General features: G+C 44.4%; 1 protein-coding gene across 3 annotated transcripts; it reads left to right on the top strand.

The window, feature by feature from the left end:
• Positions 1-4,221: 4,221 nt before the first annotated feature.
• Positions 4,222-18,359, top strand: LOC109733958 (very-long-chain 3-oxoacyl-CoA reductase 1). Of its 3 annotated transcripts, none has more exons than XM_020293172.4 (4): positions 4,222-4,588; positions 4,685-4,955; positions 5,041-5,110; positions 17,850-18,359. In XM_020293172.4, the coding sequence occupies exons 1-4, from the start codon at positions 4,237-4,239 to the stop codon at positions 18,150-18,152; spliced, it is 996 nt and encodes a 331-aa protein (XP_020148761.1). In that variant the 5' UTR covers positions 4,222-4,236; the 3' UTR covers positions 18,153-18,359. The 3 variants fall into 3 exon arrangements, with proteins under 3 accessions (XP_020148761.1, XP_040249995.1, XP_020148760.1); XM_040394061.3 differs by having other exon boundaries at positions 4,685-4,973; positions 5,054-5,110; XM_020293171.4 differs by having other exon boundaries at positions 4,685-4,973.
• Positions 18,360-20,130: the final 1,771 nt, after the last annotated feature.

Raw genomic sequence — 20,130 nt, 5'->3', positions numbered from 1 at the left:
GCTTTGGTGTTATTCTAGTATGAACTTTTGATTAGATCGATCGGGAAGAATAGCTTGCGTTATTCTAGTACGAACTCTAGGATAGATTGATCGGAAAGAATATCTTTGAGGTGGTCTCTTACCCTACAAACAATTCCTATCTTTTGTGCTCCGCTAATAGGAACTCGGGAGTGATTCTTCGTTACACTTTGAGGGATAATCATATGATCCAACTATGTTAGCACTGTTGGGAGATTGCACTAGCGAAAGTACGGACCCTGGGCCTCATTTTTAAGCATTGCAATACCGTTTTTGTGCCCGTTTACTAATTGCTACCTTACTGTTTTTATTTATTCAGATTATAAATATATATTTTTATCATCCATATTACACTTTTATCACCATCTCTTCGCCGAACTAGTGCACCTATACAATTTGCCATTGTATTCGGTGTGTTGGGGACACAAGAGATTTCTTGTATTTGGTTGCAGGATCGTTTGAGAGAGACCATCTTCATCCTACACCGCTCACGATTGATAAACCTTAGGTCATCCACTTGAGGGAAAATTGCTACTGTCCTACAAAACTCTGCGCTTGGAGGCCCAACACGTGTCTACAAGAATAAAGTTGCGTAGTAGACATCATGCCGCTGGTGGTTTGGGGATATATGGGAATATATGGGCGAAAGAATTAGGTCAGGAGGTGCACGAGGGGCCCACAAGGGTGGGGGCGTGCCCTACCCCCCTGGGCGTGCCCTCCGTCCTTGTGGCCGCCTCGTGGATCCTCCGACTTCATCTCCAAGTCTCCTGGTTGTCTTCTGGTCCAAGAAAAATCATCATGAAGGTTTTATTCCGTTTGGTATTCCTTTTCTGTGAAACTCAAAAACAGGGGAAAAATAGGAACTGGCTCTGGGCTCTAGGTTAATAGGTTAGCCCCAAAAATAATATAAAATAGCATATTAATGCATATAAAACATCAAAAACAAATAATATAATAGCATGGAACAATCAAAAATTATAGATACGTTGGAGACATATCACGATCTGATTGGCTCCGGTTTGAAGGAACCCAGCCAGGTCCAGGGCCTCCCAGTCAGGCCCCAAAGCCTCACAGACAAAACTCCAGAGAAATCTCGTCGTCGTGCAAGAGTGAAGGATGTGGGTCTCCATCTCGGGGACACCATAAAGGGGGCACAACCCATTCCCCGGGTCGTGCCTCTTGAGCACATCCGTCCCAGATGGGAGGTGATCCCTCAATTGCAACACAAAAAATTTCATCTTCAAGGGCAAGGGCACCTTCCATAGAGGGAGGTGAGGTCCAGGCAATAGTCGGCCTACGACATAGAGCATGATATCCCAAGCCAATGGAGAAAGGCTCCGAAGATGCAAGACGCAAGGATACAGTGTCCGGATAATCCACAAGCACCGACGTGAGGGCATCACACAGATTAGCCCACCCTACAGTCTCCAGATGCCCAAATGACCGTCATAACAAGATATTCAAGTGGCCATAATGGGCAGCCGTAGATACCAACACCACCGGATCGTCGCAAAATGGCTAACAAAGCTTGGGAACCCCATACATAATGGGCTCCGCCAACCCATGGGTCAAGCCAGAATAGTGGCCCCTCTGCATAATGGAAATCCACCATGAAAAATACACGCTAAGTGTACAAAAGTTGTATTGCTTGCACAATGCATCGTCGTTTGCATCACTATTGAAGAACTTTTCTCACCGTTCGAGTGGTGCTAACGACGGTAGTTTTGTCAAGTTTGAATTGCTTACCATGTGTGCTACGTGGTTAACAACGGTAGTCGATGTTGATGGTTTTTGATGTGTTGTTGATCGCTTCGGTGCGAGTTTGGATGTCTTTTTTTTATAATTATTTGACATGTGCAGTCTTGATGTCTTGACTAGCTTTAGCCTTTGACATGATGTCATCCAAGCGTACTTGATATCAATATCCTCTCCTTTCTCGAATTTTTTCGAGGCACAACTAAATGATTAGGGGTTCATGTAGATATTTTTTATGAAGCTTAGCTCCCTTGCAATTTTAGTGGTCTGATCAATATTTAAACAAAGGAATAAACTAGCCTTCTCTCAAAACAAGGCTTCTGTCTTGCTTTATAGATAGAGCAACAACCACGTTTATCCAAAAAGTTCAATACAGAAAAGATAAACATAAACATGTCAGGGGAACAATACAAATATGCCATGATAAAAGAAAAAGGAAAACCCTCAAGTGGAGGATAGATCAATGGCTAGGAGGCAGATCAATAATTAGGAGGCAGAGCAATGGCTAGATCAATGGCTAAGGGGCAGAGCAAGATGACGTCCTGCCATAATCAACTCGTCCTTCAAGTCGCCTAATCGATCTTTGTCCCGTTGACTAGGGAGCGGTGACCCGTGCTGCAAAAACGTTAGAAATTTGAATATAGAGCCAGTGGCCCGTCGCAAGAAGACCTGCTCGACAATCATCTTGTTACCAGTCGTTCGAAGGGTCCAGGTCATCGTCGGGAACACTAACTACAAGAAGCATCATGAACACTAAATGGGTATTCGATAAAGCTCTCACGCTAATCAAGCAGGGCCAGACAACATCAAAGCTGATACCAAGCTTTGGACTATGGCAGGTAACCTGAAGAACAAGCTTCCAACTGAACTAATTTGTTTCCATTGGGATGGTGTATCAGTCTGCAGGCTTCCACGAAGACCGAACTAACTTGTTTTCATTGAGATGGTGTGTCAGTCTGCAGGCTTCCAATTCACGAAGACCGAACTAACTTGTTTTCATAGGGATGGTGTGTCAGTCTGCTCTCTGCTCGGCCTAGGCTGTGTCCTTCATGTGGCATTACCTTCCTGAAGGTGTTGCTTTTGGAGAACCTTTCTCGGAGTTCATGTGTTGTCAAATATGGTGCTTGATGATGTTGCTCGCTATTTGTGTGTCGTTCGTTGCGTTGGCTATCTTTATTTTTCCTTTTTTTATTTTCCACCCCCTATACATAGCTTCAGTCTTTAACGACTTTGTTTTTTGCTGGCGTAATCAATTGTGTGTGTTGGTGTTGGTTGTGTGCATTCTAGTTGTGCAGAGGTCTAGTGTGTGTTTATTGTGTTTTGTATATTCTTGATGCTTCACTGTGAGAGAATAGAAACGTCCTTCATCAAAAAAAAAGTGGACTTCGTATTTTCTCTTCTATCTATCACTAGACACGCATGGTTTGAAAAAGAAAGTAAGGTTTCATTGTTACAAAAGTTCCAGAAAATCGCTACATTTAGGTGACCGAGTAACATGTGAAGATTTTAAATTTCATGCAAAATCTGTCATGTAGAATAAAAACCAACACACAGTTTTCTCACGAGAACTTGGAGTTACATGTTCATTTATAGAATGAAAGCTGTTTTCAGGTTTAATAAAAAATAGAAATTACTTTAAAATAAATAAATAAGGCTGATCGTAATGGTAGTATCATGTCTAGTATCATAGTGGAGAGTAACTTATACTAGTGCCATGCATATGACACTAGTCCAAGTTACTACCTCCATAGTGTAAAGGAACATAATACTAGTGTCATAGATGACTTCATTTATTAGCTTGTAGACTCATCCTTTCTCTGGAAGCGCTATGTTACAGTAACATATTATGTTACTCTAAATACCTCTCTCATCATTAACTACATGCCACATAAGCAAAAAAAAATTGGAGTGCGCTATGTTACAACCTAAGTTACTCCCATTATGACTAGCCTCATGCATGCCAACTAGGTAATTTTGATAAGGTGTTATTATAGAATTAAATAAAGAAAGAGAGGGTTGAGTATCATATCATATGATACCGTATTATAATAAATATTATGCTAGTATGTATCATGCATGACAATAAATAAAATATTATATAATACTAATATATGATATTATGCATAGTTAGTATCATATGCATAATACTAGTACTCCCATTACAACCAGCCTAAACAGAGCACATTGGTCTTCAACCGCTAACAAACAACTGCGAGACGTGTCCCCGCCCAAGAAAACTGCATGAGACATGTGTTTCTAAAGTCTGAATTCAAAATTTGGAGAGTACGCGTTGCATCGTTTTCAAACGAAGGAGTACTTGGAAGTGCAGTCCACATCGTGCACAGCTCGTAGTTGGCAGCCGACCAGCCGTGGTAAATGCACACTGTTTATTTAATAGGAGAGAGGATGGCATGGTGTCATAAAAAAGAGGGGGGGGGGGGGGGGGGGGGTGAACGGCGAGAGATGGCATTCCTCAGTCAAGAGCAGGCGGCGCCGGCATGGTTCCTCTCGCTGGCCTTCCTCGGCACCCTTTACGCCGCTGCATTCTCGTTCCGGTTCCTCGCCTACCTCGCGCTCTGCTTGCGCCGGCCGAAGGACCTCCGGCGCCGCTACGGCGCCTGGGCCGTCGTCACCGGCCCGACGTCCGGCATCGGCCGGTCCGTCGCCCTGGAGCTCGCCAGCCGGGGGCTCAACCTCGTGCTCGTCGACCTCAACGCCGCCAACCTCAAGGAAATCTCTCACACCGTCAGATCTCGCCACGCCGTGCAGACCAAGACCGTGGTGTTCGACCTCTCGCTCGTTTCTACTGCCCAAGGTAATTAAACTTGGACTACTACTCAAACTCAAGCACGGCACAGAAGCAAATAGCAACGAGTCGCTTCATCACTTTCATGGTGGCCGCCGGCGGCAGGTGACGAGGCGCTGCGGCGGCTCCGAGAGGCCGTGGCGGGGCTGGACGTGGGAGTGCTGGTGAACAACGCTGGGGTGGCGAAGCCGGGCGCCGTGTACCTGCACGAGGCCGACGTGGAGGCTTGTGTGAGGTTGATGCGGGTGAACCTGTGGGCGTTGACGGAGGTGACCGCCGCGGTGCTGCCGGGGATGGTGGAGCGGGGCAGGGGCGCCGTCGTCAACATGGGCTCAGCCTCGTCGGAGGCCATTCCCTCCTTCCCCCTCTACACCATGTACGCCGCCACCAAACGGTATGTCTTACACAAGCGGAGCATTTCGGTGGAGCAAATTTAATTCCTGTGGGTTCATTCCAAGCAGGTATGTCGCGCAGTTCTCCAGGAGCCTTTACGTTGAGTACAGAAGCAAAGGGATCGATGTGCAATGCCAGGTAATATATATATTGCCCGTTACATGTTCGATCTCATATTTAGCTTCATCTGAGAGTCCCTTTTTTCTTGCGATAGATCTGAGAGTCCCTTTGATTAAATGGATTCCCATGGAAAATTGGAGGATTCTAATTCTAACTTTTCATACACGTTGGTTGTTTGATTGTATGATTGCAATCCATAGGATTTTTTTTCCTTAGGATTTATTTGTACTACATTTGGTAGGGAACTTTCCATCCATTTCCAACACATGTAAAAGAAACAAATGATTTTCCTGCATGAAATCAAACAATCATGTATGTCATGACACTATATTCGTGTGCTTTGCTATTCCTGCGTTTTAGAATTCATGTGAATCAACGAGGCCCCACTGGTAGAAAAAAGCCCTTTAGTCCCGGTTCGCAACAGCCTTTAGTCCCGGCTGTGCAATCGGGACTAAATATGCGCGACTAAAGACCCCCCCTTTAGTCGCGCCTCTTACGGACCGCGACTAAAGGCTTTAGTCCCGGTTTTTGTGGCTGACTGGGACTAAAGGCCCGTCCACGTGGGCGCCAGTGGTCCGTCGGGGCGGAGGACCTTTAGTCCCGGTTCTCGTGGCCAACCGGGACTAAAGGCCTCCTCCGCAGGTTTAGGGTTTTAGCCCCCCTAAACCTGGTTTTTTTTTAGTTTGGAGTGTTTTATTTCTTTTATATTTTATTTTGTGTTTTATTTTAATTTTGATAAAGTTTCAGTACACATATTCTACGCTACTATATACATGCATATGAAATTTCAAACAAGAAGAATTCAAGAGGAATATATAATATATATTCAATCTCGGGTGACCATATACAACTTCGAACAAGTTTCCATACACAATTAGGATGGATGACCATATACAACTTCGAACAAGTTTCCATACACAATTAGGATGGATGACCATATACAACTTCGAACAAGTTTCAATCTCGGGTATGCATATAAATTTCTTCGTCCTCGGTATAGTGTTCTCCTTTAGGATTGATCACTTCCCTCATGAAAAATCCTGCTAATTCTTCTTGAATTGGTCGGAAGCGAGCTTCTGGACTAAGCCTCCTCCGCAAGTTATCCGTCGCGTTCCACACGCTATCCGATGCCTTCCGCTCAGAGGTGTGTCTCTGGATGTTCTCACAAACATAGTATCCACATAAATTGGTCCCCGGTGGCTGCTTATCCACATTAACTAACCTTCTGAAATCTAGCTCATGTTTGAATTCACCGACAATTTCTTCTGAGAACCGTCTCCAAACGCTACAGGGCAAAGAAAATTAAATGAACAAGGGAGTTATTAGTTACTTGATATTAGGAAACGAACGAAAGAGACCGATCGATATAGAGCTCAAATGATTGAAAATAATTACTTTTGCAGCATTTTTCTCATGTCGGCCCAACGCTTTGGATCCGAATCCATAGAGTCCATGATTAGAACTCTGGAGGTGTGAAGTTCAATATTTAGCAGAATCCAATGGAACCTGCGGACACGTTACATGCACAGTCATGCATAACTCATCGATTAGACATACCATGCATGGAGTAAACAAAAGAGAATGGGCACAAGAGAGAAACACTCACCCAAAATGGTAAGGAAATAGAATATGACTTTTGAGTTGATGCTTTCTAAGAAACTTGTACAAGTCTTTCTCCACGTCTTCGGGGTGATGTTGTAACACATGTCCATTAACGATATGTGGGTCAATGAACCCAACATCATGGATGTTTCTTATTTTGCATTCCCAAATCTTCAATCTGCATAATAGCGTACGCAACAATATAGTTAGGACAATATATATATAGTGCAGGCAATGAAGAACGAGATGAGGTAGAAATAAATCACTTACAGAACGTAGCAACTCAGCATAGATTTGTCGAGGTCGCGCAGATTGAACAGCTGGAACAATTCACTCATATGAACTTGTACAGAGTACCGTTTGGTGTGATGCTCATCTGTAACATCCGCATAAACATATTCTTTGTCGGCCCATGTTATGAATTGCTTGTACCAACGTAGCAGATTTCGCATTTGTGGTGGTAGACTCTTTTCCCGCGTAGGCTCGGCGAGAGGCCCATTCCGCACATATTGTAATGCTATCTCACATACTGGCGCATCCTCAAGGCCTAAGAAGGCACGAAGAGTCAAACCCATCTCGGACGCTTGTTTCATGGCACTCGCTACAGTCAATCCAAGTGTTGCCGCAGCTGCTATGATCTCGGGGTCCTCTTCCGGACCGGCTTTCACTATGAGCGGGGGGATCGATTGTTTCTTCTGCATCCCGAGCTGGTCAACTTGTTTCCCGCTTTTTTTACTTTCTTCTTTCTCCTCCTTCAATATTTTTGCTTGCCTACGAAGTTCATGTCCATAGTCGTCAGGCATATTCAGCTCGGCTTGGGACGGTGTCGTCAAAAAATCCTTAGCCCACTTCTTTTGCTTCTCAGTGAATACTTGCTTGGGCTCAGGCTCTTTTATCGCCTTCATATCCGCCTTCCATTTCTCATAATCAGCAGACGCGGCCAATTTGGTTTCAGCTTCACTAAGTTCCCAAGGCCTTGGGAGGAGAGGCTTCAGTGATGGCTCCGGTACCCTTGTGGTCTTAGGTACATAAGGGTCCGGGTTAATAGTCCAGGAGCGGGTTTCCTTGCTGTCCGCCTGCTTCTGCTTCTTCGCCGGAGGTGGATTGGGGGGCGTCGTACCCGCCGGAGGAGGATTGGGGGGCGTCGTACCCGCCGGAGGTTGTGGATCGGGGGACGACGTCGAATGGCGTGAAGGAGGTGTAGGTGAACCACCACGACCACCACCACCGCCACCACCACCACCACCATCGGAGGGGGGGTGTACTTGCTAGCCTTGGCGCCTCGCCTGGAAACACTATGTACTTCTTTTTCCATAGAATGAACTGGCGCTTGACATCTCCAAGTCTTCTCTCCCCTTCGGGTGTAGGTTTGTCAATCTCCAGGTCCTCAAACCCTTGGACTATGTCTTCCACCGTGACACGAGCATAGCCATATGCAATGGGTTTGTTGTGGTGGAGTGCTCCAGGTGTACAGGGTAAAGCACTGCCGCTAGCTACCTTCGTGGAAACGTTCCCCACGGGATAATGCAGATCACATTCTTTCATCTCCTTTACATCATCCACGGGGTAGTGAGGCTCCGGTGCACGAATCTCGATCATCGGTGCACTAGCACCAGGCGGGGCATCCGTGGAAGCCACGCTGCTTCTTCGCTGCTGGCTTCCGCGATCCGCTTCATGATCTTCATGCGGCCCTGCAGCCGATTTTTCTTTTACTAGTTCATGCACGATCTGCTTCAACTCATGGAGTTCCGATGCAAACTTCGTCATAAGATCTGCATCCCGGTCCGTCTTTCTCTTACGGCTTCTGTAACAGTACGGGTCATTGTCCTGGGAAAACCCTACTTTCCACGGAACTTTGCCTTTGCCTCGTACACGTCCTCCGTGTTCATCATTCCCGAGGGCTGTTGTCAGTGCGTCTTTCTCTCTGTTGAACTTGATCAAGCCCTCTTGAGCTTGGGTCATTGCGTCAATAAGGGCTTGGGTGGGAGCAAACTGTCTCTGCCGGTGAACACACACCCCTGTCTCCGGGTCTAGCGATCCCCCATGCCCGTACCACCAGCTTTTGGCCCTTGGGTCCCATCCCTCTGTACCTAGAGGGATTCCTCGCACCCTCAGGTCCTCCTCCATCTTCTGCCACCTAGGCTCCGAAAGGCGGTATCCTCCTGGCCCCATAATATGATGGAACTTTTTCTTACTCGCATTATCCTTATTTTTTTCGATATTTCCTTGAAATGCTCCGATTGCTTTTGCCTCACAAATTCTGGCCAATCATCTTTCAGTTTCTCATGTTGTCCATTGAAATCCGGAGTCTTGCCCTTGTTGACATAGTCACGGGTTAAATTTTTCTTGAAGTTCCGGAATGCTTCGCCCATCTTCTGAAGAGCGAACTCTTTAACTAGCCTCCTCCTCTGACGTCCACCCGGAACCTCGTTACCGAATTCATCGACTTTGTTGTATTCCGGAGGTAGAATGAAATGTTCCATAAGCTTTCTCCAGCAATCCTTTTTCGTTCTCTTGTCGACAAAACTGAAACCAAGACGTGCCTTCTTTGGCTCCTTCCATTCCTGGACAGTGATCGGGACGTTGTCTCTAACAACGACTCCGCATTGGTTGATAAACTTTGAGGTGTGTTGTAGGGGCTTGCCGGTTTCACTGACAAACTCAATGGCATATGTTTCTCCTGTTTTCATCGCCTTGGATTTGCCATGCTTTGTCGTACTCGATCCGGAGGGCTAAAAAAAGAAAGAGAGTCGCGCGCGTTAATACATATGTATTCACATTTCAGTAAGTTTGTATCACGAGAGGCTCAATGTATATATATACCTCGCCGGAGGTGGTTGCTACTTGCAATTCGAGATCGTCGTTTGTTGACGGTTGACCTCCGTCGACAATGTCCGTTCCTTCACCTTCTTGATCATCAACAATCTCTGTTCCACCGTCAAGGTTCAGAAAAGAAGAGACTACATCCTCTTGTTGCTCATATTCTGAGCCCGGCACATAAGGAATCTCGTTGTTGATGATGCCCATTAAATAACGTTCAGCCTCCGGATCCCTAAGCGGCTCGGCTCTATCGTCCGCCATATGTCACTCCTGCATGTAGTAAAAATTCTTTAAGTATAAAGAAATTAAAATATAAGATTAAGGGGACATAGAGGAGGAGGAATTAAAAAATAAGATTATTGAGCACTGCCAAGTATTTTGTTTTGTTTTCTTTGTTTTTCTTTTTGGTTTTCATTTGGTTTCTTTCTTCTTCCTTTTTTCTTCTTTTTTTCTTCTTCTTCCTTTCTTCTTCCTCTTTCTTCTTTCTTTCTTCTTCTTCCTTTTTCTTTCTTCTTTCTTTCTTCTTCTTCCTTTTTCTTTCTTCTTTCTTTCTTCTTCTTCCTTTTTCTTTCTTCTTTCTTTCTTCTTCTTCCTTTTTCTTTCTTCTTTCTTTCTTCTTCTTCCTTTCTTCTTCCTTTCTTCTTCTTTTTTTCTTCTTCCTTTTTCTTTCTTCTTTCTTTTGGTTTTCATTTTTTCTTCTTCCTTTTTCTTTCTTCTTTTTTTCTTCTTCCTTTTTCTTTCTTCTTTCTTTTTTTCTTCTTCCTTTTTTTCTTCTTTCTTTCTTCTTTCTTTTTTTCTTCTTCCTTTTTTTTTCTTCTTTCTTTTGGTTTTCATTTGGTTTTCTTTCTTCTTTCTTTTTGGTTTTCATTTGGTTTCTTTTGTTTTTTTTCTTTTTTTCTTCTTCCTTTTTCTTTCTTCTTCCTTTTTTCTTCTTCCTTTTTCTTTCTTCTTTCTTTCTTCTTTCTTTTCTTCTTTTTTCATTTGGTTTCTTTCTTCTTTCTTTCTTCTTCTTCCTTTCTTCTTCCTTTCTTCTTCTTTTTTTCTTCTTCCTTTTTCTTTCTTCTTTCTTTTGGTTTTCATTTGGTTTTCATTTTTTTCTTCTTCCTTTTTCTTTCTTCTTTTTTTCTTCTTCCTTTTTCTTCTGTTTTCTTTTGTTTTTCTTCTGTTTTTTTCTTCCTTTTTTCCTTTTTCTTCTGTTTGTTTTTCTTGTGTTTTCTTTTGTTTTCTTTTTTCTTTCTTCTTCCTTTTTCTTTTGTTTTCTTTTTTTTCTTCCTTTTTCCTTTTTTCTTCCTTTTTCTTGTTTTTCTTCTGTTTTTCTTTTGTTTTCTTCTTCCTTTTTTCTTCTTCTTCTTCCTTTTTCTTTCTTCTTCTTCCTTTTTCTTTCTTCTAGCTTCTTCCTTTTCCGGCGGCAGGAGGCGCGCGGAGGACGGCAGGCAGGGGCAGCGGGCGGCGGGCGGTGGGCGACGGGCAAGGGCAGGGGCTGCGGCGGGCAAGGGCAGGGCACGGGCGGCGGCGGCGCTCACTGGGGACGGGGGCGGCGGCGCGCAGGGCTTCGGCGTCGGCGTCGGCGTCGGGGCAGGGCTTCGGCGTCGAGAGAGGAGAATGGGAAGTGGCGGAAACTGCTAAGTGCAGTATATATAGACGTACCTTTAGTCCCGGTTGGGGAGGCGGACCCTTTAGTCGCGGTTGGCCACACCAACCGCGACTAAAGGGTACCTTTAGTCGCGGTCCGCCTCCCTAACCGGGACTAAAGGGTTTTGGCGCCGCTTTCGTTCCCGCGCAGAAAGACCCTTTAGTCACGGTTGGGGACAACAACCGCGACTAAAGGGTACCCTTTAGTCGCGGTCCGCCTCCCCAACCGGGACTAAAGGCATTGTGCTGCTACCACTGCCGCTCCCCTCGCTAGTTTAGTCCCACCTCGCTAGTTGAGAGGGGCGCGCAGTGGTTTATAAGCCCCACTGCCGCTCCCCTCTTGAGCTCCTCTCCATTGCAGGCTTACGGGCCTAATTGTCACTGCTATGCCTGATGGGCCTACTGGGCCTTCTGCGGGCCTGAATCCTGGCCCATCGATGGGTTTCTAGTCGTATTCAGGCCGTGGTGGCCCAGTAGGTGGCATATTTTTTATTTTTTGCCTGTTTTTTGTTTTCTTTTTTGCTTTATTTATTTTGTTTTGTTTCTACTTACAACAAAAAACTTATTTATTTTATTTTATTTGTTTCTAATTATTTATTTATTTTACTTTATGATAATTATTTTTGCTATTAAAGTTTCTAACAAAAAAAGTTCTTTATGAAAATTCTTTTAGCTTTCAATGATTTTGAACAGAAAATACTTCGATAATTTTAGTTGAATCAATTTTATTTATGTTATTAAAATTTATTTTATTTTGTTTGTACTTATATATTTTATTAAAGTTTATATTATTTTGTTTCTAATTCATTTTAAAATCTTAAAAATACAATTATATATCAAAAAAATCAGAAAATAAAACTAATTCATTTTAAATTCTTAAAAATACAAATAATATATCAAAAAATCAGAAAAATAAAACTAATTCATTTTAAAATCTTAAAAATACAATTATATATCAAAAAATCAGAAAAATAAAACTAATTCATTTTGAAATCCCTTGAAGGTTTGACAAAAGGTTTGATACATCATTCAGTTCATTGACCAAATACAAAGTTTGGTACAATAAATTATTACACATCAATTCTTCCCTTGTGTCCCTGCTTGCTTACGATTGTGCCGTATCCATGGAGCATCCTCATCATTTAACTTAATGCTTGGGTCAGTGTTCACTTTGAAGGGCGGAATTTCACCAAACATATTATAATCTTCTGACATGTCTGTCTTGTCCTCCATTCCCACGATGTTTCTTTTCCCTGAAAGAACAATGTGGCGCTTTGGATCATCGCATGATGTACTGATCGTTTTCTTATCTTTCCGTTTCCTCGGTTTGCTACTCATGTCCTTCAAATAAAAAACCTGAGCGACATCTTTGGCAAGGACGAATGGTTCGTCAAGGTAACCAAGATTGTTGAAATCCACCATTGTCATTCCGTATTGCTCGTCCACCTTTACCCCACCTCCTGTTAGCTTGAACCATTTGCACCGGAACAAAGGGACCTTAAAGGAGGGTCCATAGTCAAGTTCCCATATCTCCTCTATGTAACCATAATATGTGACCTTTCGCCCATTCTCGGTTGCTGCATCAAAGCGGACACCACTGTTTTGGTTGGTGCTCTTTTTATCTTGGGCGATGGTGTAAAATGTATTCCCATTTATCTCGTACCCTTGGAAAATCGTTATAGTCGAAGATGGTTTCTTGGCCAACATGTACAGCTGATCTCCAACATCATTGTCATTCATTAAATGTTTTCGCAACCAACTGCCGAAAGTCTCCATGTGGGCCTTTCTAATCCAGGATTCAGGCTTCCCCGGGTTGTCCGAACGTAAAATATTCTTGTGTTGCTCGAAGTACGGAGCCACAAAGCTGGAATTTTGCAGAACTGTGTGGTGTGCTTCAGTCATAGAATGACCGTCCATACATATCGTGGATTTCCTTCCGATCTTGCCTTTTCCACTTAGTCTCCCCTCGTGCCGCGATTGAGGAATACCAATCGGCTTAAGGTCAGGAACATAGTCAATACAGAACTCAATTACCTCCTCATTTCCATAGCCCTTGACGATGCTTCCTTCTGGCCTAGCACGGTTACGAACATATTTCTTTAATACTCCCATGAACCTCTCAAAGGGGAACATATTGTGTAGAAATACAGGACCGAGAATGGAAATCTCTTCGACTAGGTGGAGCAGGAGGTGCGTCATAATATCGAAGAAGGATGGTGGGAACACCAACTCGAAACTGACAAGGCATTGGACCACATCGTTCTGTAACCGTGGTAGATCTTCTGGATTGATTACCTTCTGAGAGATTGCATTGAGGAATGCACATAGCTTCACAATGGCTACTCGAACATTTTCCGGTAGGAGCCCCCTCAAAGCAATCGGAAGCAATTGCGTCATAATCACGTGGCAGTCGTGAGACTTCAGGTTTTGGAACTTTTTCTCCGCCATGTTTATTATTCCCTTTATATTCGACGAGAAGCCAGACGGGACCTTCATACTGCTCAGGCATTCAAAAAAATGACCTTCTCTTCTTTGGTAAGAGCGTAGCTGGCACGACCTTGAAACCATTCCGCATGCCGGTCATCTGGGTCTTTCAAAAGTTGCTGGTCCTGCCGTGCTTCCTTTGTATCATTTGTCTTCCCATACATGCCCAAGAAGCTTAGCAGGTTCACGCAAATATTCTTCGTAACATGCATCACGTCGATTGCAGAGCGGACATCTAGGACTTTCCAATATTCTAGCTCCCAAAATATAGATTTCTTCTTCCACATGGGTGCGTGCCCGTCAACTCCCCGCGGAACTGATTGTCCGCCAGGACCCTTTCCAAAGATGACTTTCAAATCCTTGACCATATCAAATATCTCAGCACCAGTACGTTCCGCAGGCTTCGGCCGGTGATCTGCCTTGCCGTTGAAATGCTTGCCTTTCTTTCTTACGTTATGATTTCGGGGAAGAAATCGACGATGACCCAGGTACACATTCTTCTTACAATTAACCAAACGTACACTTTCAGTCTCATGTAAGCAGTGCGTGCATGCATTGTATCCCTTATTTGTCTGTCCCGAAAGGTTACTGAGAGCATGCCAATCGTTGATGGTTACAAAAAGCAACGCTCGTAGGTCAAATTCCTCTCCTTTGTGCTCATCCTAGACACATACACCAGGTCTGGCCCACAACTGTAAAAGTTCATCAACTAATGGCCTTAGGTACACATCGATGTCGTTCCCGAGTTGCTTTGGACCTTGGATGAGCACTAGCATCATAATGAACTTCCGCTTCATGCACAACCAAGGAGGAAGGTTGTAGATGCATAGAGTCACAGGCCAGGTGCTATGGCTGGAGCTCTGCTCGCCAAAAGGAGTCATGCCATCAGTACTTAGACCAAATCTTATGTTCCTTGCGTCAGCTGCAAAATCTTTGAACACTCTGTCGATCTTTCTCCATTGCGTTCCATCAGCGGGGTGTCTCAACTCCCCGTCGGACTTACGGTCCTCTTTGTGCCATCGCAACGACTTGTCATGCTTTTTGTTCATGAACAGACGTTTCAACCGTGGTATTATAGGAGCATACCACATCACCTTGGCGGGAACCCTCTTCCTGGGTTTCTCGCCCTCAACATCGTCACCAGGGTCATCGCCTCTGATCTTATAATGCAATGCAGTGCATACAGGGCATTCATCCAAATTCTCGTATTCACCGCGGTAGAGGATGCAGTCGTTAATGCATGCATGTATCTTCAGAACCTCTAAACCTAGAGGGCAGACAACCTTCTTTGCTTCGTACGTACTGGCGAGCAACTCGTTATTCTTCGGAAACATATTCTTCAACATTTTCAGCAAATTTTCAAATGATGAGTCACCTACACCTTCCTGTGCCTTCCATTTTAGCAAATCCAGTGTGCAGCCCAGCTTTTTCAGACTATTATCGCATCCTGGATACAACGACTTTTTGTGATCCTCTAACATGCGATCCAAATTCTCCCTATCCTTGTCAGTTTCGCAGCGTCTCCGTGCATCAGCAATGGTCCGACCAAGATCATCAGCGGGCTCATCATGTGCCTCTTCTTCACCTTCACCTAACCCTTCCCCACCTTCAGCATCATCCTCCATGGAAGTATCACCGAAATGATCATGATAGTTGTCATCGATATCATCCCCTTCTTCATCTTCTTCCATTCTAACCCCTCTTTCTCCATGCTTGGTCCAACAATTATAGCTTGGCATGAAACTGTGCCGAAGCAGGTGCATGTGAACGTCTCTTGAGGAGGAGTAACCCTTCTGATTCTTACAGACAGCACATGGACAGATAATAAAACCTTGCTGCTTGTTCGCATTTGCCACTACGAGGAAATCTTTCAAACCCGTAGTGAACTCGCCGGAGAGTCGGGGACCGTACATCCATTGCCGATTCATCTGCATTATTATTATATAAAGTATATAATTAACCATCATGCATTTGTTAAACTAACTAGCTAGAAATAATACAAATTAAACAATGAACTACACACATGCGTATTTTATCAATGACACATGAAAGGTTCAAGTTGCTAACCGCGATCGCGGAGGAAAAATAAATGAGAAAGCTCAAGTGTGGCTCGGACACTTCATATCATGTTTGTTTCAGGCTCTCGGGCATTTCATCGAACACCTTGTGTGCATAGGAGGAATCAAAAGCAAACCCACCACCCCCTTCTGAAAATTGTGAAGTGAGTTGAGTCCTATATATAGGGATGGACCTTTAGTCCCGGTTGGCCAGGCCAACTGGGACTAAAGCCCCTCCCGTCCGCCAGCTGGATGGGCCTTTAGTCCCGGTTGGCCTGGCCAACCGCGACTAAAGGCCTTCGGGGACCTTTAGTCCCAGTTGGCCAGGCCAACCGCGACTAAAGCCCCTCCCGTCCGCCAGCTGTCGACCGAGCGCGCTGGGCCCAGATAGTTGGTCGCGGGTCTCCTCCCGAACCGCGACTAAAGGCCCCTTTTGTCGCGGTTCGATTGTTTTGGGGACTAATGGGGGCGTATGGAAGCCTCTTTTTCTACTAGTGCCCTGAATTGTTCCCGCAAAAAAAAACGAGGCCCTGAATTGTTTCCCTATATAGAGATGATTGTTCAAAGACTAGAAGATATCCAGATTATTAGATAAGTACGTATGAACTACTGGGATAAAAAAATCTAGAATATGTAAGCTCAACATAATAAAACATACATAATATGTCACCCCAAAGGACAAGGAAGGCTTTAAAATGCACATTGAAGAGTTGCTGAAATTAGGAGCAATAGGAGAAAGTAGAAACCGGCATAGGTCGTTATGTGGGTCATCACTAAAATAGTTATAGGCAAATGAAGAAAGAGTCCTGATGACAACACTGTAGATGATGCTTATAACATTGCAAACAAACAATATTGGATTAATAGAATACAAGGAACCAAATATATTTCAAAATTCAATTTAAAACACTAATTTTGCAGTAAAAATGGCAGAAGAACCTATAGAATGGGTAACACTTGCATGTCCTCAAGTACATTTCAGTGGCTTCTGACAATCTTTGGACTAAAAAATGCACTCGTGTTACTCTAAAGAAAAATACAAAATATATTTAATGAAAATAAAGAATTCATGTAGGTATATGTAGAACATGATCTAATATTCTCTAAAGGTTTTTGGAAAAATACTGTATCGCTCGACACTGTAGCATAAACTGTGAACGATTTTTAAATTCCAAGTTCTTTTAAAATTTATGAACATTTTTATAAAAAGTGAAAAACATTCAAAAGGCGAATGAATTTTGAAGCTGCAAACATTTTTGGGAAAAAATAACATTTTTTAAACATGATGTTTTTAAAAAAATCCCAAAACATTTTTTGAATTTGTGAGAAAATTTACAAACTAGAGCATTTTTTGAATTCCTGAACATTTTTTTGGAAAAACCACGAACAATTTTAGAGATTCTCAAACATTTTATTAATTTGTGAACAATATTTGAAAACAAGGACATTTTTTGAAATTCGAAGCTATTATTAAAAAGCACGAGCATGTTTAGAAATGCATGATTTTTTTTAAAAACATGAAAGTTTTTTGAATTTTTGAACAAAAATTGAATACAGGAATATTTTTTTGAAATTCTCAACAAATTTTGAAACACAGGAATATCTTTTAGATTTCAAACATTTTAATAATTTTCAAACAATATTTTTAGTTCCTGCACATTTAGAAAAATAAAAATAAACTTGAGAAAGTAACAAACAAAAAAGGGAACAGAAAAGAAAGAAACAAAGAAAAAAATAACAAAAGAAAAAAAAACAAAGAGGAGACTCGAGGAAGAAACAGAAGCGGACAAAAAGGGCCATTCCTGCGTCAAATAGGGTTTTCCCATTAAAACAAGCTCCCGGTGTGTAGAAATCCCTCAGGGGAGCCTTTCATCAAGATTTTGTAGGCCATCACCCTAAAAAAAAGTTTTTTTACTATAAAAAAAGTTTTTTTTATATAAAAAAAAGTTTTTGTTGGCCTTCGTAAGTCCATGAGGCTTCTCATGACAAAGATAGTGAGAACTTTCCCGTGGAGATGTCCAAAGTTAACTGATGAACTGATCCAATTTAGAGTCGCATTCAGAAATGGCTCCTTGCGACAGTAACGCGGTGCATTGTCATAGTATTTGCATTCTGTGCACGGTTGCGCTCTCGCTAACCAGCTAGCACTTTATCTCGTGCAGGCTCCGTTCTACGTGGCGACCAGGATGGTGTCGGTTCTGGCGGAGACCGGGCGGGCCGGGCGCCTCTCCATGCTCCTCATCGCCCCGACGCCCGACGCGTACGCGCGCGCGGCGGTGCGCTGGATCGGCCACGGCCCGCCCGTCTGCGCCCCCAACCTCGGCCACGAGCTCCTGTGGTGCCTCGCCGCCGTCCTGCCGGACTTCGTCCACGACTGGCTCCGCATGCGCGAGCACCTGCAGCACAGAGCGGTGGCTCAGAGAGCGCCGAGACGTCGCGCTGGCGTGCCAACAACTCTCAAGTGAATTCCTGGTGTTCCACAAACCCACACGTTCTGGTGTTCGATTAACTGAACTCCCAATGAACTGAATCATGTAAGCGTATTTTGCAGAGGACATGCAATTATTTGTCCACGTACTGCACCTCCACCGTTCGTTAATTAGTTGCATTCATCATTTACTGTTTGACAATGAGCGTGTACAATGCAAATGTTGCACAAGTGTTTAGGAAAAGGAAGTTGATTCGTTTTCCTTTTTGCCAGAAAACCTATCGGAGAGCGAAGTGCTTTTTCTTACGGAATCAATAACTCCCAAACGTCCGGATTTTAGCATCTCCTCCCGAACCATCTCGTTACCGTTGCACGAATTTTGGCAGTCTGCGCTTGCCACGTCATCACTGGGAGTCGTTCGGGAGGAAGCCAAAGTCGCCCGAACCACTCCCTCACTCTCCTCCTCCCGTTCCCCCCCCCCCCCCCCCCCCCACACTCTCTTATCCACACTACACAACACCAGATGCCAGCGTTGGGCAGGCGGGAACGGCGGCGAAGGCCTCCGGCGGTTGGAGCAGGTCGCCGGGCGTGGGGATGGTGAGCGGCATGGCTGGGCTCCAGCGACGGCGGGCGTCCCCTCCACCGCATCCCCACCATGGCCGGCCGGCCCCGAACTCCTTCGATGCCGCATCCCTGCCATGGACGGCCAGCCCCCAAATCCTCCCGGCGTCGCATCCTTGCAGGTCATCCAACGCTGCATCCCCGCCATGGACGGCCGGCCCTAAACTCCTCTACATGGGACCTTCAGGTAGGCGGGATGGGCTCGAGGCCGCGGTGGTGGCCGGAGGAGATCCAGTGGTGCCCCGGTGGTAGCGGCGGCGAGGGCGTGGCACTGGCTATAGGGGGCGCTGCATGCGGGGTCATTCCCGAGAGCAAGGGGCTGCTGAAGCTCTTCGGCTGGTCCCGCCGCTCATGGAGCCGCCCGCCTCCGAGTCCTTGGTGCCACACTCCCCCTGCATCGCTTTCGGCAGCGGCGGGGACAGCGGGTCGCTGCCTGCTTACTGCGATGGCGCGTGCCTCGACGACGGGCCGACGAGGACCCGACCCGCCGTGCCATTCAAGCCTCTTCGGCTGCTCCGCCTCGACCAAGCGGTCATGGTCGCGGCGGCCGCCGCCCAGGTGATCGTGCTTGTCGTCTACGTCCAGCTCTTCAGCGTGGCCATCAACTCGCTCTCATTATCACCAGCTATCTGAACCATCAAGCAGGTGTGTGCTCTGTCTTCACTAGCGAATAGTATCCATCGATAGCCATCAACTCGCTTTCATGCGTTTAGCTGTAATCTGCCTAATTTGTCAACAGAACAGAGATGATGCTACAGAGATTTTTGTTCAGATAAGAGGAGATGATCTAAAGTTGCCATGTTTACATGTTTTTTCACACACCATTTAAAAAATCATCTAAAGCTGCCATGGCAAGTTTGGAGTATTTTTCACACGTCGTTTAACAAATCATCTAAAGCTGCCATGGCAAGTTTGGAGTATTTTTTTCACACGCCAACTAATAGATCATCTAAAGTTTAGCATGGCAACTTTTACTATGTTAGCCATACGAACAGCTTCAGATGTGTTTGCACTTGCCATGGCAACTTAAGATGTGTTGCCATGGCAAGTTTACATGTTTTTCCCATCCACCATTTAAAACGATGATTTTCGACCATGGAAAATTAGCAATGTTCCCTATTTTCTTACAACTTAAGTTGTTTTTCCATGGTAATTCTTTTCTGTTTGGAGTATTTTTCACAAGCCAACTAAGAAATCATCTAAAGTTGCCATGGCAACTTTGGATTATTTTAATTCACACGCCAACTAACAAATCATTTAAAGTTTGCCATGGAAACTTTTACTACGACAACTTCAAATGTGTGCCATGCCAACTTAAGATATGTTGCCATGGCAAGTTTAGATGATTTCTCACAACACCATTTTAAAAGATGATTTTTTACCCTTAATTGGCA

The sequence above is a fragment of the Aegilops tauschii genome, chromosome 7 (assembly GCF_002575655.3).
Source record: "Aegilops tauschii subsp. strangulata cultivar AL8/78 chromosome 7, Aet v6.0, whole genome shotgun sequence".
NCBI lineage: Eukaryota > Viridiplantae > Streptophyta > Magnoliopsida > Poales > Poaceae > Aegilops > Aegilops tauschii.
This window is presented reverse-complemented; position numbering and strand designations above follow the sequence as displayed.

Excerpts from the sequence above, each read along its gene's own strand:
- LOC109733958 (XM_040394061.3), top strand. The coding sequence starts at position 4,237 with ATGGCATTCCTCAGTCAAGAGCAGGCGGCGCCGGCATGGTTCCTCTCG. Across the intron at positions 4,974-5,053 it reads ATGTACGCCGCCACCAAACG|TTCTCCAGGAGCCTTTACGT; the intron begins GTATGTCTTACA and ends TATGTCGCGCAG. Across the intron at positions 5,111-17,849 it reads GGATCGATGTGCAATGCCAG|GCTCCGTTCTACGTGGCGAC; the intron begins GTAATATATATA and ends TATCTCGTGCAG.